The sequence below is a fragment of the Salvia miltiorrhiza genome, chromosome 4, assembly GCF_028751815.1.
Source record: "Salvia miltiorrhiza cultivar Shanhuang (shh) chromosome 4, IMPLAD_Smil_shh, whole genome shotgun sequence".
Classification (NCBI taxonomy): Eukaryota; Viridiplantae; Streptophyta; class Magnoliopsida; order Lamiales; family Lamiaceae; genus Salvia; species Salvia miltiorrhiza.
In genome coordinates this window covers 15,553,167-15,573,846 of record NC_080390.1, presented here as the reverse complement: position 1 = coordinate 15,573,846, position 20,680 = coordinate 15,553,167, and the positions used below count along the sequence as shown (strand labels likewise).

The window sequence follows — 20,680 nt, the reverse complement described above, 5'->3', positions numbered from 1 at the left end:
TCTTGAATGATGGAGACTTGACTGATGTTGTGGAACATGAGTCATATGATGTCCAGTTGTATGCTGTCGAAAACCCAATGTATTTGAATTCGCTAATTACTCAAAAGACGGTAGTTTGGACATATTAAAACAACATCGTTTATGTTTATAATTAACATATAATTAAATTAGAACATAAACTAAGAATCAAATCTTGAAGTTGATGAAAGAATGAGAAAGGCTTGAAGTAGACGAGAGAAAATTAGGGGAAAACGCAAGAGGGAGAAAACAACAAGAGATAAAGCAAGAGAAGGGCAGAGGAGATAGAACGAGAGATTTAGGGCTAATTTTAATTATTTGTTGCAAAAATGTCATTTTTATCCAATTAAACAATACAACGTCATTTCTATTCTTTTACACGAGCATATTTATGCCATGTCACCACATTGGAATCCAATGAAATAGCAAATTGAGAAAAAAATAAATAATAATTGAATAATTTTAATGCATACTTTTATAAATTTTATCTTTATTAATAATTGAATATGTTATTTTACTATTTTATATAGTATTTTTCTTTTTTGCATTATTTGAATTTTCTTTGTGTATTAATTAGTTATTTATTTATTTTATATAGCATTTTTCTTTTTTGCATTATTTATTTATTTATTTATTTATTTTTCTTTATCTTTGTGTATTAATTATTCATATACAAAATTTTATACATTTTTAAACTGTGGGTACAACACTAGTAATGCATGACAATGACATACAAAACTTAACAAAGGCATAACTAAAAAGAATAGACTGAGATTTTCCTCCACAATTTTTGTCCCAGCATCGTGGGATAAAGGGTATGGACAATTATAATTTTCTTTCGCTTTAAAACTCATAAAGAAAGTGATAAATAATGAAAGTTTTTATGTGGAAAATAAATTAACCAACCAAGACCTATGGCAAATGCACATATCTCAAACTTTCAAATCTAAAAAAATGTGGCTCGATAGCAAATAAAACTTAATTTAAATTTTAAAACATACCAACACAACATTCTTAAGCACGAATCAACTGATATTCCAATTCGACAAACACAAAGTTCACACAACATTAGTTCATAAAGTGACCCAGATAGAACCTCACTTGAGATTTCCATAGCTCTTTTATATCCCCTAAAGTGCGAAATACGAGCCACTAAAAAGGTTAAACAGAGCACACAAATCCATCTACCTTGCTTAAAGGAATTGAAGATACATTAGGTTAATACTAGGACGACGCCACATAGTTAAGGACAGCAACAACACCACCTCTCATCATCACCCCATGGCATATTTCTATGTCCAGCTGTGAGCAGTGGACTCGTATTTCACCCTGTCAGTCTTGTACATGTGAGCTATCTCAGGTATAAGTGGATCATCAGGATTTGAATCCGTCAGCAATAAACAAATTGAAAGCAGCACCTGGTTCAAAGGAAAAACATTCAAAACCGCCATTATTGAACATCGGAGTATGTATTGGAATGTAGTGGGAGGAAGATTTAGAGTTCTAAGGCAACTTTGAGATTGTGCAAGGCATCAATTTGAAACTTGAAAGTAATGTAAATAGCTCAACTCAAGTGCCTGAACCCCACGGATGCATTAGCACCCATCAACTCTCCTAGTTGTGTTTGTTATACGCATTTTTACCTACCAAGCATGAGCAATGTCGTAGAAGAACAAAAACCTTGGCAAGGATTTTTACAATCAATATGATATTCATCCATTGATGGAAGGAAGCAAAACATAAATCTTTTAGATTGGAAGGTATAGAAAGCATTATACCTTCGAGATGGTTAGTGCTGGGCTCCATTGTTCTTTCAGGATATCAAGGCAGATGCTTCCATTGCTATTGATATTAGGGTGGAAAACCTTTGTCTTAAATGCAACCTACAAAGTGCACAATATTAGAACTCAGGTAAAAAGAAAAGAGATTTTAAAGGGCATGAAAAAGCACACATCAATACTCATTTTGTGCTTATTACTCTAAAAATATATTTGATCTCACCTCCTTCAGGAGGCTATCTACAAGAGGCACTTACAAAATACTATAAGCATAACATTTGACTACTCATAATCGTTAAACATTGCATACACTAGCTACATATTGATAGAAAACAGATACTCACTACAAACATCATTTTAAGCAGCACTTGTTGTCAACCTAAACTGATTTTGGAACTGGTTACATCCTTTTTACTTCAGTTATTCGTCTATGTTGTTGCATTGACTAATCGAGCAAAGCTACTGCAAATTTTGTCTATGCCACTAAAAGAGTTCATTTTAATCAAAAACCAACAGGCATATGCATAAAGACAGAGTGCGAAACACCTTAAGTGGCTTGAAAGGATAATCCGGAGGGAAGTGGATCGTAACAAAGAATACGTCTCTAGAATACAGACTGTCTGTGGGTCCCATGATGGTTGCTTGCCAGTGAAACATATCTTTAACAACAGGTCTTGCAACAAGTAGAATCCATCCTAGATGGTAAGAAAACAAAGCGGCTACTCCGGAACGAGAATATCACACAACATGACAAAACAACAAGCTCATACTGAACAATAACTCAGAGAAAGAAGAAGTTAAATACTGAATCCACTGAGTATACATAATTGCCTAATCGTTGCATGACCACATTGATAATTTTTTACCCATTATACTCAAACATGATCCCTTTTCATCTCAAGAATCAAATGAAACAAAGTGCAGCAGCCCACTCAATCCAACTAGATACTCAGTAATTCCAACTTAGGAGCAAAATACATAACCGACAACAGTACACACACACTACGCCAGATTCGCTCATAGATAACGGATTTTATCCGTTATCTGTGTGCGAAAACATCCGTAATGTATAGTGGTGTAATGTATGTGAAGTTCATACATAACGAAAATTTAAGCGTTATTTATTCTATTATACATAACGGTTTTTCATAAATATATAATGCTTATAATCCATTATCTAAATAATTATACATAATGGTTCCAACCCGTCAAGAAAGTTAAACTTCACCGTTATGTATATACATATAAATAACGGTTGTTTATATATAAGTAACATTTTATATCCGTTATCTATAATATTATACATAATGATTTTAACCGTTATCTTTGTCATAATACATAACAGTTTTTTACCATTATGTATGCCAACTATAACTTTTAGCATATTTTTAATATTTTTTCTCAATTTTTCTGTTATTTATCTAAAAAATGAATAAATGAACTTAAAACAACAAAATGAGAAAACCATCAATAACATATATTATATACATCACAAAACATCCATACATAATGTTTTGAGCCCAACTAAAAAAAAAAAATAGGGCTTTTGTTGCCTTCTAAAACCAACACCTCTCTATAAGCTCTATAATCTTGTATCTTGTCCTTCAACTATATAACTGTTGAGCTGCTCGCGACCGCAGAGTGAAGAGTACCGCCTGAAGCTAGAAATATACAGCTGCACAGAAATAAACAAAAAAATGAGAGATGATAAAATTAAGCAATTCTTGCAACTGTTATAAAAACACATTTCTAAAAACCTTACGTACATCTCCATATAAACATCAATGGTGGAAAATAAACATCTAAATTCATTAAGTAATCACAACCATTAAAAAAGAATAATGAAAGAATTGACTATAAGATGAATTTCGCAGTATATGTGATCCCAATATTTATGATCATGTCAAATACAGAATTCTTCTAGCTCAAGTTTAATCACCTACAAAGTGTCAGCCGCCTTTTTTAGATCAAGTTCACCATCCTCTGCATGCTTTATCAAAGTGATAAATTTCTTAATCAATAGACCTGAGAAGCACCGCGCATACCAATCATCATTAAACTTGTATGGCAACAATCAAAAAATATCTAAAGTATTTAATTAATTAAGAAGTTCTTGGTTTCTACATTTTTTTTGTTAGTTCATGCTGTCGTAGAATAGATAGCTCACTCCTCAAATGTTCTCTAGCTAAATGACTTTTAATTGACACAAGGCTAATAAGAAAGTAGATTTACTAGCTTGTGATACAACATAGTGCCTACAAGTCAACTAGCAATGATCCTCATCTAGCTCACTTTGTGCCTACACTCAACCAAATATTATCTTAACAACAATCACATACTCAAGCATCTTTGACCGAGCTTTCCATATTAATTAGATCTATCAAAAATAGTAATGACAACATTTTCAAAGATACTCACCTCATCACCATCATCATTGTCGTCATCATCTTTTACCTCTGGTCCCATTCCTTCGGCCACTCCATTCCTTCCACTGAAATCTTTACGATCCTCAAACTCCACTGCTTCACTGAACTCATTCTGCCCATCATCACTATCGTCTTCTTGAATACCAAGCCCTCCCTATTGCTCCTGTAATTTACTCACTCCATCATCTGCTGACAAGTAACCAATGTCACTTCCTGTTTGGGCCAGCCATAGCATCATATTGTGTAACACCCCGTACTTTTCCTCATGTTGTGAGATAGTGTCTTAACACTATTGAGAGTACTGAGATGTCGAGATACGAGACTACTTTTTTTTTATGAGCAGATAAGACAGATTGTCTTTTAAATAGAAATACGAGTGAATAAACCGATGATGGAATTAGAGTGATGAGATTTGAGAAATGAGTTGAGATAGAGATGCTGATTGAATTGAGCTGAGATTTTATTTTATTTCCAACTACCGGGAATAGAATTACCGGATACCGAATTATCAGAGTTGGACTATCCTATTAAGAAAAATGGGAATAATGAGTTGGAAATAGAGTCGAGGAAGAAAGAGTGAGAAACCTTGATAAATAGAGTCGGTCTGAGAGACGTTTAGTCTGTTTGTGTTTGCCGACTACTTTGATGTGATGATATGTGAATTTACGTGACTGATTGATTATGTGATTTTGTTACGTGAGTCATTTTTTAACCAAGTTATTATGATTTTTATTTGAGACATTAGCACTTGGAATTTTTATTAAGTTTGCAAAGCAAGTGCAGTTTATTTTTACCGGGAAATCGAATGATGCCGGTTTATGGAAATTTTTTCCAAGCATAATATTTTTTTAAATTATTTTCCTATGATGAGGAATATTATAATTGAGTGAGTGCACTAATATTAGTGCTATAATTATTTTATTTGATCACATGAATAATTATGCTATGGTATTTTATTAATGAGTAATTTTTCCATAATTATTGTGATTATTAATTGATCACCCTTCTCACACTTTATTTTAATTTCTCTACCATATGATTATTTCCCACATTTTGCCAAGTGTAGAGATTAATTGAGAGAGTAGAGATTGAGAGTGTAGAGATTGAGAGTGTAGAGATTAGAGAGAGAGAGATCAAGGCATTAATGCCAAATATTCCCTTAGATATCAAATCTTTACTTAAGATTTACAAATCTTTAGAAGATTAGCAAAATCCTCATAAATCTAGCAAAATCTATCTCTCTCCTCACTCCCTCATTTTCGATCACCACCTTCTCTCCCTCATCTCTCACTTCACCTCCATTGACAACCATTAACAAGACCTTCGGAGCTTCACAAAATCACACCAAAAACACAAATCACCCTCTAAATCCACCTTAAACACCTTCCATCTCCTTAGATTCAAGAAGATCCATGGAGATTCAATCTTGAAGTTAGAGAGAGAAAGTTTGGTTTTGGGTGTAAGTTTGGGTAAGTGAGCTATGAATTCATAGATATAACTTGTATGATGATATATATGGGTATATTTGAAGGATTGAAGCAAGAAATCACCCCCTCTCTTATTCTTCACAATTTTCGAAAATATGGGTCTCATACCCTTCAAAAAAATTTCTTTTTCTTTCCTTGAATTGGGGTGAGAAAAATGATCTATGATATGTTTGGTGATGATTGATGTGTGTTTTGAAAAGCTATGCTTTGAGATTCAAATTTTGAATGAGTTTAGTTTACCCAAAATTGGGAATTTTTGAGTGGATGTTTTAAATGATGAATTGATGATGTATATGAGTCTATGAGATGTATATGATGATGATTGATGGATTAAATTGAGTATATGATGTCAAATGATGATTTTGAGATGAGTTAGTTTACTAAAATTAGGGATATGTTTATCTATGCTCTAATTTGTAAATTGATGGAATATATGTGAGTTTATATGATTAAAATTGATAGATATCTGATGAGATTAAAGATCCATGTGTGTTTATAAAATTTCAAAGAGTTTAGTTTAGTAATAAATTAGGACTTTCTTGTCTATGTGTCTATTAAGTGTTTTAGCTTAAGATATATGTTATTGAGCATGAAATTAGTGACTAAACATGTTTGATTAAGTCTTTTATTGGCTAAGTAAAATTTTGACTTGAGTTAGTTTATGAGAGTTTTTGAGTTTTCATATTTTGAGAAGTCAATGATTGATAACATGAGGTCTAATTTGCTTATGACCATTATGTGAAAGTTGTCATGTTTTTGTTGAGAGTTTATGTGGATATATATGAGTTGTCATTAGAGTTTAGTTTACATGATAAAAGGAGATTTATATGTGTAAAATGAGTTATATGAGGTATGAGGTTATTAATGAATGATGGAGTGTTTTTGAGCATGAGAATGAAAAGAGGATTGAATTGATACGTTTGTAGAAACGTTTTCCTTGAGATTTGAGTTTATGATGTAAAAGAGGAGAGTTAATTTGAGTATGATGAGTATTTTAATGTGCTTGAATGTTTTTGAGTGATATATGTGTTTAAAATGAGCTTTGATTGGTTTTCTTTGAAGGATTGTTGAATTGAACATTTAAGAGTTTGAGATGAGTTTTGGTGATTTTCGTAGGCCTACTGACCTACTGTGATCGACGGTTTGTCGATGTTAAAAAGCTTTGAAAATTTTATAGAAAGTCCCTACATGAGTCTTGAGCACCCCTGTAACATTTCAAGTCGTTTGGACTTGATTTACTATTTTTATAAAATTCAAAACTAAATCTGCACATTTCTACGGGGAATTGCAGAGAACAGGGGACAAAGTCATTCATTTCAGTAGCTTCCTGTGCTATCTAGCTTTCCAAATTTTTATGGTATCAACCTTACTGTATGGGCTAGATATCGACCAAATTTGAGCTCAGTTTGACAACATTTACTATTTTTTAAAAATCAAAGTTTTCGATTACTCAAAACTGCCGAATATGGTAGACTGTGGTAAAAACGCCATATCTCCCAAACCACTTGGAGTTTTTGACTATACTTTTTTTTATATGAAACTAGACTCAAAGACCTTTCTTTTGGTATGAGTCTGGAGTCCAGGGGATGTCGGAGTCAGAACGTGTTAAATTTTGAAGTTGAGTCAGTGTGAAAACAGAACATGTTTTGATGATGTTTGATTGTGTTTTCTTATGTGCCTTATGTGATTGTGTTGCCTAAGTGTTTGAATGAGATTTGACGAGTCTTATATGAGAGATAAATCGAGACTTAGAACCATGATTTTCTTGAAACCTATCCTTGAGCTTAAGGATTTAAGATGAGTGGAGAGTCTACATAGAGTTGAATAAGGAAATAGAATATGAGATAGAGCATGAGTTAAGGCATGAGATTTTGCCAATGAGTTTCTAATCGAGATTCATTTTCTGACATGAACCTTCGATGATGACGATGATCCCTGAAGACACAAGCAGAGCAAGGGAGTAAGTACCTCCGCCTTGACGGGAGATTTTGAGTAAGGTCTTCAGGTGGGCAATATTTTGAGTATATGTTTATCCTATGAGCTTTCTAAAATGCTGTGATGATGTTATGAGATTAACAAATGTTTTGAGATAAATAATGTTTGAGAACTGTTTGACTTGCCAATTCTTGATGTTAAGCTTGTGTGTTACCCTCTACTGATGAGACGAATTCGGTCCTGCCACAAGCGGGATTTTGTGCACAGAGGTGACTGTGAGCCGTCTTCGGGTCGGCCGGTCACGGTACTTGAGAGGGAGGCCTACTTCTCAGTACCTTAATTATGATGATGAGTTGTAGATGCAGTACATACATGTCGATTACTTTGTCTGCAGACACTTATTTATGATGTTGATTATGAAAACTGCATGCACAGATTCATTTATGCTAACTTATTTCTGTGTATTGCTGAGATGTAGCAAGCTTCAAACTTATAGCTCTAAGAGCACCTTTCTTGTTTTTCGGTGTTTGCCCACTGAGTATTATGTACTCACGCCCTGCATGTATTTCTAAATGTGCAGGCTAAGCAAGGAGTGAGATTGGTCTGGTGCTGGTGGGGGATCGTTAGATGACGAATTTACTTTATCGTATTTCCTTTTTATCGATAAAGTCTTGATGTGGAATTACTTTGAATATGAATCAAGTAATATACTCACGGTTATGTGTCTTCATACATATAATCGGTTCGCCTTTTGCTGCGATACTCTGCATATTATGCTTCCTTATGAAAAATGAGCTATACCCGTTTTGTTTTTGTTTGTGAAATTCCTGATAAATAAAAAGTTATAACGACGTTGACGATTTTACCCTTGGGTTCCTTTATGATGATTTTCCTTAGCATGCTTTAATGCGAGCTTCCGCTTGATGTTCGACCTATTCTTCTTATCTTTTATTCTTTTAAAAATAGTCGTATCGATACTCGTACCCCACTATCACTAGTGTCGGGAATCGGGCTGCGACATATTGATCCGGCCAAAAGAATTCCAGTACTGTTGTAAACCCTAACCAGTAACTATAAAATGCTGTGACCTGCATTATTAATTACTTTTGAATACAATCATGATTCATTCCTATCCAATCCAATCATAAATTTTCAATTTCATAAAGGAAAAGATGGAATTATAACAGAGAGCCAATCAATCTACATGTAAGAAATTAGGAGCACCATAACACAACAAAATCAGAATAATTTTCAATTAATCTTGACATGAATCTCATCTAAACTAACCACAAATTTAAAGGATAATTCAATAAAAATAGAATGTCAAATGCTAAAGTATCTTAACATTCAAACTAATTGTCACAGAGGATACAAGTTCTTCACTAAATATTGGACCATTACTAGAGATATCTAGTTATCATTAACCAACATAATTTGCAATTAACTAGTACAAACTGACTCTCCAGCTAGATACACACTAGTAAGAACTTATTTTGACAACATACTTCATTATCATCTCGAATAACATCACAAAAAGATCAAAAAACAAGTAAGATTAGCACATTTATGGGCATCCAACATAATTTGCAATTAACTAGTACAAACTGACTCTCCAGCTAGATACACAATTACTAGAGATATCTAGTTATCATTAACTAACATAATTTGCAATTAACTAGTACAAACTGACTCTCCAGCTAGATACACACTAGTAAGAACTTATTTTGACAACATACTTTATTATCATCTCGAATAACATCACAAAAAGATCAAAAAACAAGTAAGATTAGCACATTTATGGGCATCCAAATCATTTCCTGCCCACAACAGGTAATAATCCATCTAAATTCTTACACAGATAGATTAGGGTTAATCGGCCACAAATACGAAGATCCAGCAGCTTAAAAAAGGGGCAATTGAACTGGCAGCAATAATTCAAGGGTTTCCCATCAAAATCAAGATTTCGAACCATTTCTTCAATAAATGATCTAACTACCAATTGATTCATTAATTCAGAAAGGAAGAGTTGATATCCACATACCTTTTTGAGTGAAGTCTTGTTGGAGAGCAGGGATGGAGCTCGAGTGAAGAAATGGAAGGGAAAGAGGAAAAATCGAATCTATATATTAGTATGGAGGGAAGCGGTGAAGGCGGCGGGGATTCATAGCGGCTGCTCATCGGAGTCGAGAGGGAGACGGTGATAGAGGCTTGAGAGATGAGGGAGGATGACGGCGGTCCGGCTGACCGTTGCTGTCGAATGAAGAAGAAAAGGGTGGTTCAGGCGGTAATCTCGTCGGAAATTGAAAGGGAAGAAAGCTAGGGATTTTTGGGGATTTTTCATGATTTAGAGAGGGAACGAGAGGCAGGCAGATGCGAGGCCTACAGAGGGGATACCGTGGCAGTGGTGGCTGGCGGCGACAATAGCCGTCGGGTTTGAAGGGAGTAAGGCGGTGGCAGAGAGAAGAAGAAGATAGGAGTACGGCGAGAGAGAGAGAGAGAGTGGTGGGTGAGACTTCAAACTTTGGAGAAGAAGGTGAATTATGTAATTAGGGTTTTTATTTTTTATAATATTATTAAAGTTAAAATTAAAAATAAATATAAAAAGTAATCATAACAGTATTTAAGCGCTCATACATAACGGTTAAAACAACCGTTATAAAAATACGCTCACAGATAACGGTTATCTTAACGGTTCGATAACACCGTTATGTATGCACCTAATAGATAACGCTTATTCATAACGAATTACTTCGTACCGTTATCTATGCTTATGAGTAACACTACATAGATAACGGATTTCTGTAAAAACCGTTGTCTTTTATAAAAATGCACTCATACATAACGGTTTTTTAAAAAAACCGTTATGTATGCAGTGTTATGTATGTGTATTTTTGTAGTAGTGACATACGGAGACAATGGAAAGAACGGAAAGTACCGGCACTGCAAGAAGTAGGAGGATCCTTCTGCAGATCCTTGAGTTCCTTCAAAATACGCTTTGAAGCCATTGCTAGTCAACACAAGTGCTCTGCTGCCCCCAATGCCTATAAATACATAATGAAACTAGGAACATAAATCAACTGTTAGGTCCGGGGGGTCTCGAATAGGTGTATGGGGGGGGGAATACACCTATAGACTATTTTTTTTTCAACAATCTACTGACCTCAATCAGAGGGATCTCAGTCAGAGATTGAAACGAAACTTTGCACGCAAACAAGGACTACTGTTTTTACTGAAAACAGTTTTGACCAACAGGATTGACGACTGATACTGAAAGCTCTTCAGTAATGAGTTATCAGTTAAGTTGCTGGAACTTAACTGATCCAAGTAAGGGCTTCAGTCGTGTTTGCTAAGATAGAGATGATATCACTCTTCCTTACTATCAGAGGATAGTTCAGTCAGATTGATATCATACGCAGCGGAAATTAAACTTAGTTTCGTAATAGCCTCGGTGGAGCAGGTTGTTGGATTAAGGTTTCTCTTTGCTGTTAGTCAGTGTTCAGTTTTATCAATTGAAATTGCACAAGTAAGAATATAAAACTGAAAGCTGTAAATAACACAGAGACTTTTACGTGGTTCGGAAAAACCCTTTCCTACATCCACGGCTGGTTGATCAGACCAACAATCCACTCCGCAAGTGCTTCACTGGTGCACTGCAAACCGTACCCGTGTGCTTGCCTGGTGCACACAACCGTAAACTGAAGATAACCCCTCTTCAGCACCCACACACCTCGCGTAGGATTTCCCTGCTAAGCACACCTCATGCTCAGACTTTTCACTCAGAGTTCAGAGTACCTTCCTGAACTCCGAATCACTCAAACACTCTTATGGGGGAGAGGTTTAAACGAGTGCCAACTATACTTACAAAGAACAAGTTCTTTGAAGCAAGTTTGACCTTTGGCTTCTGGGTAAACAGATATATGCCTAGGGTCTAAGAGAATGTATGTAATCAGCAGTGACTGATTTTGGCTTTGGAATTCTCTTCTTCGATTCAAGCTTTGGGCTGAGTAGCAATTTCGGCAGAGCTTCAGCTTATGTCGTTGAATCGGTGAAGATTGAAGTGATCCTCGAGCGCTATTTGTAGGAGAACTCTTGAATAGATCCGTTGGCGTAAATCGTCCTCAAGATTTCTTCCGTTGGAGAGCAATTCGAATTTAGGCTGAGACTTCAATCTTCGAGGTTCCTTGTCTGTGTGGAAACGGCTCTCTTTGATGGACAGGAGATGTGACATCTCTGAAAAGTAACCACCAGATAGGAATGACCTCTGCAGAGATAAGATATTCTGAGATCTCTGCATTTAATGCGGCTGTACTTGTGCGTACGTGGATTCCTCTGAACGTTGGAAGATCAGTCCTAGGAGGAATGTTTAACTGATACTTGACTTTAGTATCAGTCCTTTGCGCGCATTAAATAATCAGTCTTCAACTGATTCTTCAACTGATACTTCAGTTGGTAACTGCAGTCTTCAGTCTTCGTTCTTCAGTCTTCAGTCTTCGGTCTTCGACACCGCAACTAAACTAGAAACGAACTCTAACACTTGAGTTCAAAACGATTCTAGTCTATTTCATATAAGTCCTATGAATTTTGGTATCATCAAAACAAGGGTTAGGATATTCCACAAGGTTCCCAACAATTTCCCCCTTTTTGATGATGCCAAAACCACACAGCAGTTCTAGACAGCAAAAAGACTGAACTCACAGTACAAGTTCTAAACAAGGGGTGAAAGCAGTTCCCCCTTAACAATAGATCCTAAAAACTTGTACTTAGAGCAAGAACGAAAATAGTTCTAAAAACAGAACTAAAAGAAGACAGAAAAACCATAATCAGAGCCTGGACAAAGAGTCATTGTCTTCAGGTTGAGATCAATAGGAAGTTGTTCTTTTTATTTAAGAAAAGACTGATAAATCATCAGTCTAAATTACATCTTGAAAACAGAAAAAGAACATTACAGAGGACAACCAACTGACTCAAGGTTTCTGATTGTAGAGTTTGAAGACTGCTCCCCATACCTTTCTGGCATTATCGGAGTCTGGATGAAAGTTCCAAATCCTGCAAACGGTTCTGACTTCTTTCTTGATCTTTTCTCTATCGACTCCATTTTTGATCGTTGGTGGAGTCACTGCTTTCTTCTGCGGGTCAGGAATGCCTTGTCCATATTCCTTCTGAGCGTCCAGCATTCGACGAACAAGATCTCGTTCTTCCAAATGCATGAGGAAGTACTTCCAGGCTTCATACCTGCGCTCCTTGTCGCCTTGGATACTTGCAAACACTATCCATTTGGTGTAGCGTTCCTTGATTTGCTCCCACCAATCATTCAATTCTGACGGTATCCATTTATCTGGTCGCTCAAACTTTTCCAGATGAGATACAATCAATCCATTCTTGAGATAATGTTCAAGCTTTTGAACTTCATTTAGAGTTGAAATGAAGTCGATAGTTTTCTTCTTCTTCAGTTCTGATTCATTTGAGGAGCTTTCTCTGCTTCTCTTTCTGTTGGCTTCAACTGAGGCGAAAGTGGGGGCAACCCTTGCAGTGATTTCCTCAGCCCTGTTTTCCACCCTTTTGAAGACAGAGGGGAGCATTTCCGCTTCTTTTTGCATACGCCTCAATATATCCTCTTCTCCCTTTTTGGCATCAGCTGGAGGAAGTCTGCTTTGTAGCTCTTGAAGATAATTGAGCATCTTCTGAACGAGAGCGGAGTCAGGAGATTCTTTGGTTTGTTGGAGTTGTTTTTCCACCTGTGCTAGTCGTTCCAGGATAGGCTGTACTGTCGTTGCAACGAGTTCCCTGACCTCGGTTCTCGGCATGAACGTCTTTAGGAACTCAAGTTCCAATTCCTGGATCTTTGTAGTTAGACCAACGTACTGTGTCTTCCTTTCAATCTCTGATTCGAGAAAGAGGGTGTGCAGTTCCGTGTGATCCTTCCGAATTTTGGGGATACCAGTCTTTGGATCAAGCATTTCAATCTTATAATTGATCAGGGCTCTTTTCTCTGCCTTTATCCGCTGTTTGAGCCTATCAATCAATCCGGCATGATAGACCATGTCTGCTGTTGCCTGTTTCTCGACTTCTTTGAGCTTCTTCACGAACTTTTTACCATAGATTTGCTGTAGTTCGAGCTCATGCTTGAGTGAGTCGATTTCAAACCGTTGATCAGCAAGCTGGTTTAGCAGTACATCCATTGGTCTTTCTTCATTATCAGAGATCCGTATAGATGTCTGCGCGGCCGATTATGTTTCCAGACGGTGAGGCGCTCATCAGTTTCAGCATCCGAATCAAATAGAACAGGTCCTTCTGCGCGAGGAAGCTCGACGTGTTCTATTGGAACATCTGATTCGGCAGGAGAATTCTGTTCTTGCTGACGCTCTTTGTTGGTTTTGGATGTGGAGGCCTCGGCTTGATTGGTTGAGGCAGGGCGATCTGTTCTTTCTTCAACAGATTGTGGAACTGCTTGCGCTTGACTGATATCGTGGCCTTCAGGTGGAATAGCAACAACTTCAGGGATACTAGTCCATTCTGCTTCAGCAAAATTTGTTGGAGGCGTAGATGGCAAATCCGGTTGACTGGTCGAATCAGTCATTGGTTGTTCAGCAGCAGGATCAGCAATTGATTCTGCTGGTTGATCAGTGTCACCAAATGGAGAGCTAAGAACAACAGTTACTTGTTCTATTGTGAGAGGCTCTTCAGTCGTCTTTGGCGTTTCAGCATCAGCGTTGATTGACATGTACAAGTAATTCATGGCAAATTTGTCAAAGTCATGAATTACACCCCAAACACTTTCAATATGAAAGAGGCTAATTAGGGAAGCCTCTTCCATTTCGAACGAATCTTCGGCTTCAGGGCTGTGAAAACTGCTGATTCTTGGGCATGGCGCCGTTTTCAGGAATGTATACGTCAGAAGTCTATGAAGGTTCCGGTAGACTTTTGATGACGTATCAACATCACCAACTATACGTCGGAGGTGATCTGTAGCATTTTGTTGAGCTTCGGTCTGAAGTTCAACCTCTTCCTGAGTTTCTTTTGAATAAAGGATGGGGGTTGAAGCTGGGACAGTTTCCAAAACTGCTTTGCCTTTGGATTTTGGAGAGAGTTTCCAAGGCATCTCAGTAGGTCTTTTGGAGGGTCTTTTAGGGAGATTGGTACGAACTCAGCGTGGCACAGTTGTGCGAGCAGGATAATTTGATGGCGATGAATCAGGTGTATCATCAGAGTCAGATGAGGGAGGAGAAGAGATGTCAATTACCTTCGCCTTCGAGGAAGGTTTGGGATCTCTTCTAGCCAGTTTGAAGAGACGCAGGCTGTCTGTGAATTCGATCATCTTAGGCCATTGCACATATTTGTGCTTCTTTGTCCCCTCGATGATGATCTGGGATACCATGTTCCCCTGTCGTACCATCGCCGCAGGCCTTGTGTTGTGAGCTTCATTGTAAAGAAGCTTCAGGTAAGCTTCTTCCCAGTTGTAGCATTCTTTCTCCATAAGAGCAGCCATGACATTCTTCTGCGGTTGAGAAGCTTTGTCGGGAGTCCCTGTAACACCTATCCAGCATTTCTGGATAATTTTACCCAACATGGCAAACTCTGGATGAAGATGAGAAAGAGTGACTTGACTCTTTGTTGATTCAGATTTATCCTTCAGTGCAGACTTGAGAGATTCATTTGCTTCATCATCAGTCAATGAGGAGAGGAGATATCCGCTGTTTGGGAGATTGAACAATTCCCTGACAGTCTTAGAGACGTTGAGAGTCTCTTTAATGCACTTTGCTCCGATGATGATACTGACTTTAGAGATCAATTCTTCGGAATCGTTGAACTTGAGATTTCTGTAGAATTCTCTGACAGTGTCGTCGAGTAGATACTTCAGTTCACTGGTGATAAATTTCATCCATCCGTTCCGGTGAAGAATTTCTGAGACCTTTGTATATTTCGGTTTTTTTTCAAAGGATTCCTTATGCACCGTCTGTTCATATCTGACTTCTTTCTCTATTGAAGCTTCCTTCTCGTTATCAACCTTCTTCATGGTAGTTTTGGCCATCTTGAATAGGAAATCTGTAAAGAGAATTTTGCAGAGAGTGATCTCACAGTAGAGTGCTGTGGATTTTGAATGTTAGATAGAGAGAGAGCAGAGGTGAAGGAGAATTGAGGAATGGCAGTAATGGAGAAAGTGTGATAGTGGGAGATGAACAGTTTCCTAGGGCAATTGAAAAGACGCGGGGGGTTTGAAATCTGCGCGCCAAATTAATTACAATAATTTTTTACGTCCGTAATAAATGCCCGTCAGATAAGTGCCTAGAAAAATGAAATATAAACTGATATAGAATATTTGTCATGATCTCTTGCCGAAAATAGGCGGCGTATGGTGCATGCAATGATTTGAAAAGATATGTACAAAAAGAGATTTTGTAAAATGAAAACCCAAAACAGAACGCAATGTCATCAGTTAAACAAAATCACTCATAGCCCCTAATACCATTACTAGTCCAAGTCATAGAGGATACGAACAAGTTCCCAAACAATCAGTAAGGACAATAGTTAGGCATCAAAGAAAAACTAAAACAGTGTTCCCCCTAAATTAAATAACCCATAATCATTAAGAGTAAGTCAGGCAAAGGGAACAAAGACTGAATAAACATGAATATGCTTAAACTCAGTGAAGAACGATATATCAAACAAAAGTGTGGAATAACTTAATAAGGAAGAACGAACTAATACACTCTAAGAACATCATATCAAAATAATGAGTTTCTGTTTAGATGACATTCCTTGATCTTCATTAGTCCTTAGTTGATGCGGAGTTGTTTGCTTGGCTTCCTTGGTGGACTTCCTTTTGGTTCTTCAGTCAGCTTCCCTTTTCCTTTTCTGTCATCTTCTCGTTTGTCCTTATCATCAGACTCAGGGACCTCGCTGAATTTATTCTGGGTTTCCAGTTGCTGTTGAAGGTGAGTGACTGTTGATTCAAGAATTGCAATCTTGACTCTCAGCTCATATGAAACTTCTTCTTGAATGAGCAGTCTCTCTTCCAGCATCTGAACTCTTTCATCAGTGGTAATTTCAGCAGGTTCTTGTTCTTCAGCTGGCGTCCCTTCTTCTGTTGCTTTGGCTGGAGCAGTCTGGTGCGGTGGAGATTCATGATGGACTTCGAAGTCCTCAGTATTATCTTCTTTGAGAAGACCTCTGGAAGTGAGGTACAGTCTGAAGTTGGGTGCCCAGTCGTGGATGCCATCCCAAACATTTGTGACTCTGAACTTCTCAAAGATGCAATTCTCCAAGGCTTCCATCTCTCTTTCAGTGAGAACTTCATCAATCTCCTTGTATTGGGATTTGGGTAGGGTTTTGACGAAGATAAAGAAGAAATAGCTGACAAGAGCTTGGAACTCTTCAGGATTCAGGGAGGCTAAGACAGTGGGAAAAAGGGTTGTGACACAGTGTTCGGACAGTTGTGTCACGGAGTTTTTGAGAAGGGCAGTTTGATTGACAAAGGTTGAGGATGAGGATGCGGCATTGACGTCAGTGACTTCATCAAACTTTGCCTTCTTGTTGAACCCTTCAATACAGTAATGGAAGAAACCTCTGAGAGGAAGTTCTTCAGAATCAGTTTCTCTGTCATTGGTTGCTTGTGTTTCCTCTGTTGTTTGATTTCCTTCATCTGCTGGAGGGACAGACGGAGCCTGTTGTTGAGGAGTTTCCGTACTTGGCATTGGAACTTCTTCAGAAGATTTTGGTGCATCTTCTTCATGTTCCTCATTGTGAGATTTCTAAGGAGTGTCCAGCGAGATCTTGACTGGAAACGATACGCTGTTGAACTTTCTTTTGGTTGAGCCTCAAGTCTTGTATCGTGGCTCAGAAGTGAGGAGAGGAATTTCAGTCGAGATACTGAAATTCCCTCTGAGTGAACTTTTCTGTTTTTCAAACAGATGGATGGTGGAAGACACTTGAGTAGTGTTCTTCCAGAAGCAAGGTGTCTCCTTAGCACAATAAAGAATGAGTGCTGAGACTCTTGTTCCTTGACGCAGATGTTTGGTGGAGTGAGATTCCTTCTTCTCTTCAGCGAGAATCTGAATGTAGGCCTTCTCCCAGTTGAATGGGCCTTTCTGCATTAGGGCGATCAACACTAATTTATGTGGTCTTGAGAGATGACCAGGGGATCCAAGAGTGCCGAACCAGCATTTCTTGATCATTTTGGCAATGGGTCTGAGATGAAGATGAATTCTTGAAATGCTCAGAACATTGGTGATGACGCGATCGGTAGATGCATTGCTCGTCAGTGCTTTTCTCATGTGCTCTGTGGCTTCTTCATCGGTGAAGAATGGAGCTGGTCCATTAGTTGGGAGATTGATCATATCTCTCACTGCTTTAGATATGTTGATGGACATCTTGGTTGACTCTGAAAAGCCTTAATTCGTGAAAACAGAAATCTCTGTTTTGAGTTCACCAGTCGATTCATCTGCTTTGATGTTGTCGTAGAATTCTCGGATGATCGACTCGTCGAGAAGAAACCTAGGTGAGCATTGGACGAACTTCATCCATCCATGTCGTTCTAAGATCTCGTTGATCTTGTTGAAATCAGCAAATAGTTGGAGTGACTCCAATGTAGCAATAGATTCGTAACAAACAACTTGTTCCGATGCTGATTTTCCCATTTAAATCTTTGAGAGGTTTTCTGCAAAAGTCTGATGATCGATTCTCACAGAGATAGAACTGTGGATTCTTACTGTTAGTCTTGCAGAAAAAGGTATTCTCAAGAAATTTGGCACACAAAGATTTCTCTGAGATTGAGTAAATCTTTAGTCGAAGATGAAACGTTTTTGAAGAGAGTGTGAAAGATCGTGCAAAAGGTGGTTTCAATAATCGTTTGAAATCCGTGCAAATGGAGTCGTGCCACGTGGATCACTCCGCTTGTTAGTAAAAAGGGCGGGTTCGTGTGATCGTGTGACAACCGTTTTAAAATAAATGTGCACGTGTCTATTTCATAGAATAAAGATAGTAGGCATATAGACACGTCAGACTAATCACAATGCAGCCGAAAAATGATTAAGAAAAACAGTCATAGATACAAGTGATATTGTTGAGAGAAGCTTACACAGTGATTATCACTAATTTCATCATTGATTGAAGCGTTATTTCCCCCTGAGTTTTATGACTGATTCTCCCTTGATTTCAAGTTCGTTGGCTGTTGCTGCACGCTCCTTTCACGTTCCATCTTTCTTCTATGCTGTAGTGATTCCTCATGAATCACTCTTTCAAAAACTTCTGACGCCATTTTGAATTTTGTCTCTTCTTCCTTGAGACGTAGTAGAAGTTCTTGTTTCTGAGACTGAAGAAGTTTCAGTCTGTTGATCAGTCTGCGCTCCTTTACTTCTCTTTTGTCAGATTCGTCTTCATCTGAAATGAAGTGGCGCATGACGATCCTTCGAGCATCTTGCACACGATCAGTCTCTTTGATGATCTGTTTGTGCTCCCTAAGGAGATCTTCAAATCTCGTTCTTAGGTGTTGATACTCTAGTCGAGTTTGATCATATATGCTCGTTGCTTCTGATTGTGAGTGGGTTGGACTCTGGTTTTCTTCTGGAAAAATGATCCTTTCTTCTTCATCAGAATCCAATGATCCCATCTCAAGTCCACTGATTCCTCGAAAGTATGTATAAATATAATCGTTGGAGGAATCTTTCTTGTTCCTGTACATTGTTAGAGAAAGTAGGAAGAAGCATACAGGAAACAGGAACGAACACAGAGCAAGCAATCTCAAGAGTAATCTTGAGAAAAGAATTTTTGATAAAAAACAACAATTCCCCAAAAGGATCTAGTTCAATTAGAACCTAGTCAGAGACAGATAGTTCTTGCGAACAACCTGCTCTGATACCAATTGTTAGGTCCGGGGGGTCTCGAATAGGTGTATGGGGGGGGGGGCGGAATACACCTATAGGCTATTTTTTTTTCAACAATCTACTGACCTCAATCAGAGGGATCTCAGTCAGAGATTGAAACGAAACTTTGCACGCAAACAAGGACTCCTGTTTTTACTGAAAACAGTTTTGACCAACAGGGTTGACGACTGATACTGAAAGCTCTTCAGTAATGAGTTATCAGTTAAGTTGCTGGAACTTAACTGATCCAAGTAAGGGCTTCAGTCGTGTTTGCTAAGATAGAGATGATATCACTCTTCCTTACTATCAGAGGATAGTTCAGTCAGATTGATATCATACGCAGCGGAAATTAAACTTAGTTTCGTAATAACACGGTGGAGCAGGTTGTTGGATTAAGGTTTCTCTTTGCTGTTAGTCAGTGTTCAGTTTTATCAATTGAAATTGCACAAGTAAGAATATAAAACTGAAAGCTGTAAATAACACAGAGACTTTTACGTGGTTCGGAAAAACCCTTTCCTACATCCACGGCTGGTTGATCAGACCAACAATCCACTCCGCAAGTGCTTCACTGGTGCACTGCAAACCGTACCCGTGTGCTTGCCTGGTGCACACAACCGTAAACTGAAGATAACCCCTCTTCAGCACCCACACACCTCGCGTAGGATTTCCCTGCTAAGCACACCTCATGCTCAGACTTTTCACTCAGAGTTCAGAGTACCTTCCTGAACTCCGAATCTCTCAAACACTCTTATGGGGGAGAGGTTTAAACGAGTGCCAACTATACTTACAAAGAACAAGTTCTTTGAAGCAAGTTTGACCTTTGGCTTCTGGGTAAACAGATATATGCCTAGGGTCTAAAGAATGTATGTAATCAGCAGTGACTGATTTTGGCTTTGGAATTCTCTTCTTCGATTCAAGCTTTGGGCGGTTAAGCTTTGGGCTGAGTAGCAATTTCGGCAGAGCTTCAGCTTATGTCGTTGAATCGGTGAAGATTGAAGTGATCCTCGAGCGCTATTTGTAGGAGAACTCTTGAATAGATCCGTTGGCGTAAATCGTCCTCAAGATTTCTTCCGTTGGAGAGCAATTCGAATTTGGGCTGAGACTTCAATCTTCGAGGTTCCTTGTCTGTGTGGAAACGGCTCTCTTTGATGGACAGGAGATGTGACATCTCTGAAAAG

The 20,680-nt window shown here is 38.0% G+C and overlaps 1 protein-coding gene and 1 long non-coding RNA gene across 4 annotated transcripts; one reads left to right on the top strand and one right to left on the bottom strand.

The window, feature by feature from the left end:
* Window positions 1-1,310: 1,310 nt before the first annotated feature.
* LOC131019825 (ubiquitin-conjugating enzyme E2 28-like) lies at window positions 1,311-10,649 on the bottom strand. Of its 3 annotated transcripts, XM_057948438.1 has the most exons (6): window positions 10,580-10,649; window positions 3,990-4,031; window positions 2,760-2,789; window positions 2,343-2,515; window positions 1,797-1,901; window positions 1,311-1,436 (listed from the first exon to the last, which is right to left on the bottom strand). In XM_057948438.1, the coding sequence occupies exons 1-6, from the start codon at window positions 10,647-10,649 to the stop codon at window positions 1,311-1,313; spliced, it is 546 nt and encodes a 181-aa protein (XP_057804421.1). The 3 variants fall into 3 exon arrangements, with proteins under 3 accessions (XP_057804421.1, XP_057804422.1, XP_057804423.1); XM_057948439.1 differs by lacking the exons at window positions 2,760-2,789; window positions 3,990-4,031 and having other exon boundaries at window positions 1,311-1,447; window positions 1,793-1,901; window positions 2,343-2,491; XM_057948440.1 differs by lacking the exons at window positions 2,760-2,789; window positions 3,990-4,031 and having other exon boundaries at window positions 2,343-2,491.
* Window positions 5,436-8,509, top strand: LOC131019830 (uncharacterized). The gene is made up of 3 exons (XR_009100469.1): window positions 5,436-5,691; window positions 7,651-7,714; window positions 8,225-8,509. It is a non-coding gene; the product is annotated as an uncharacterized LOC131019830 (long non-coding RNA).
* Window positions 10,650-20,680: the final 10,031 nt, after the last annotated feature.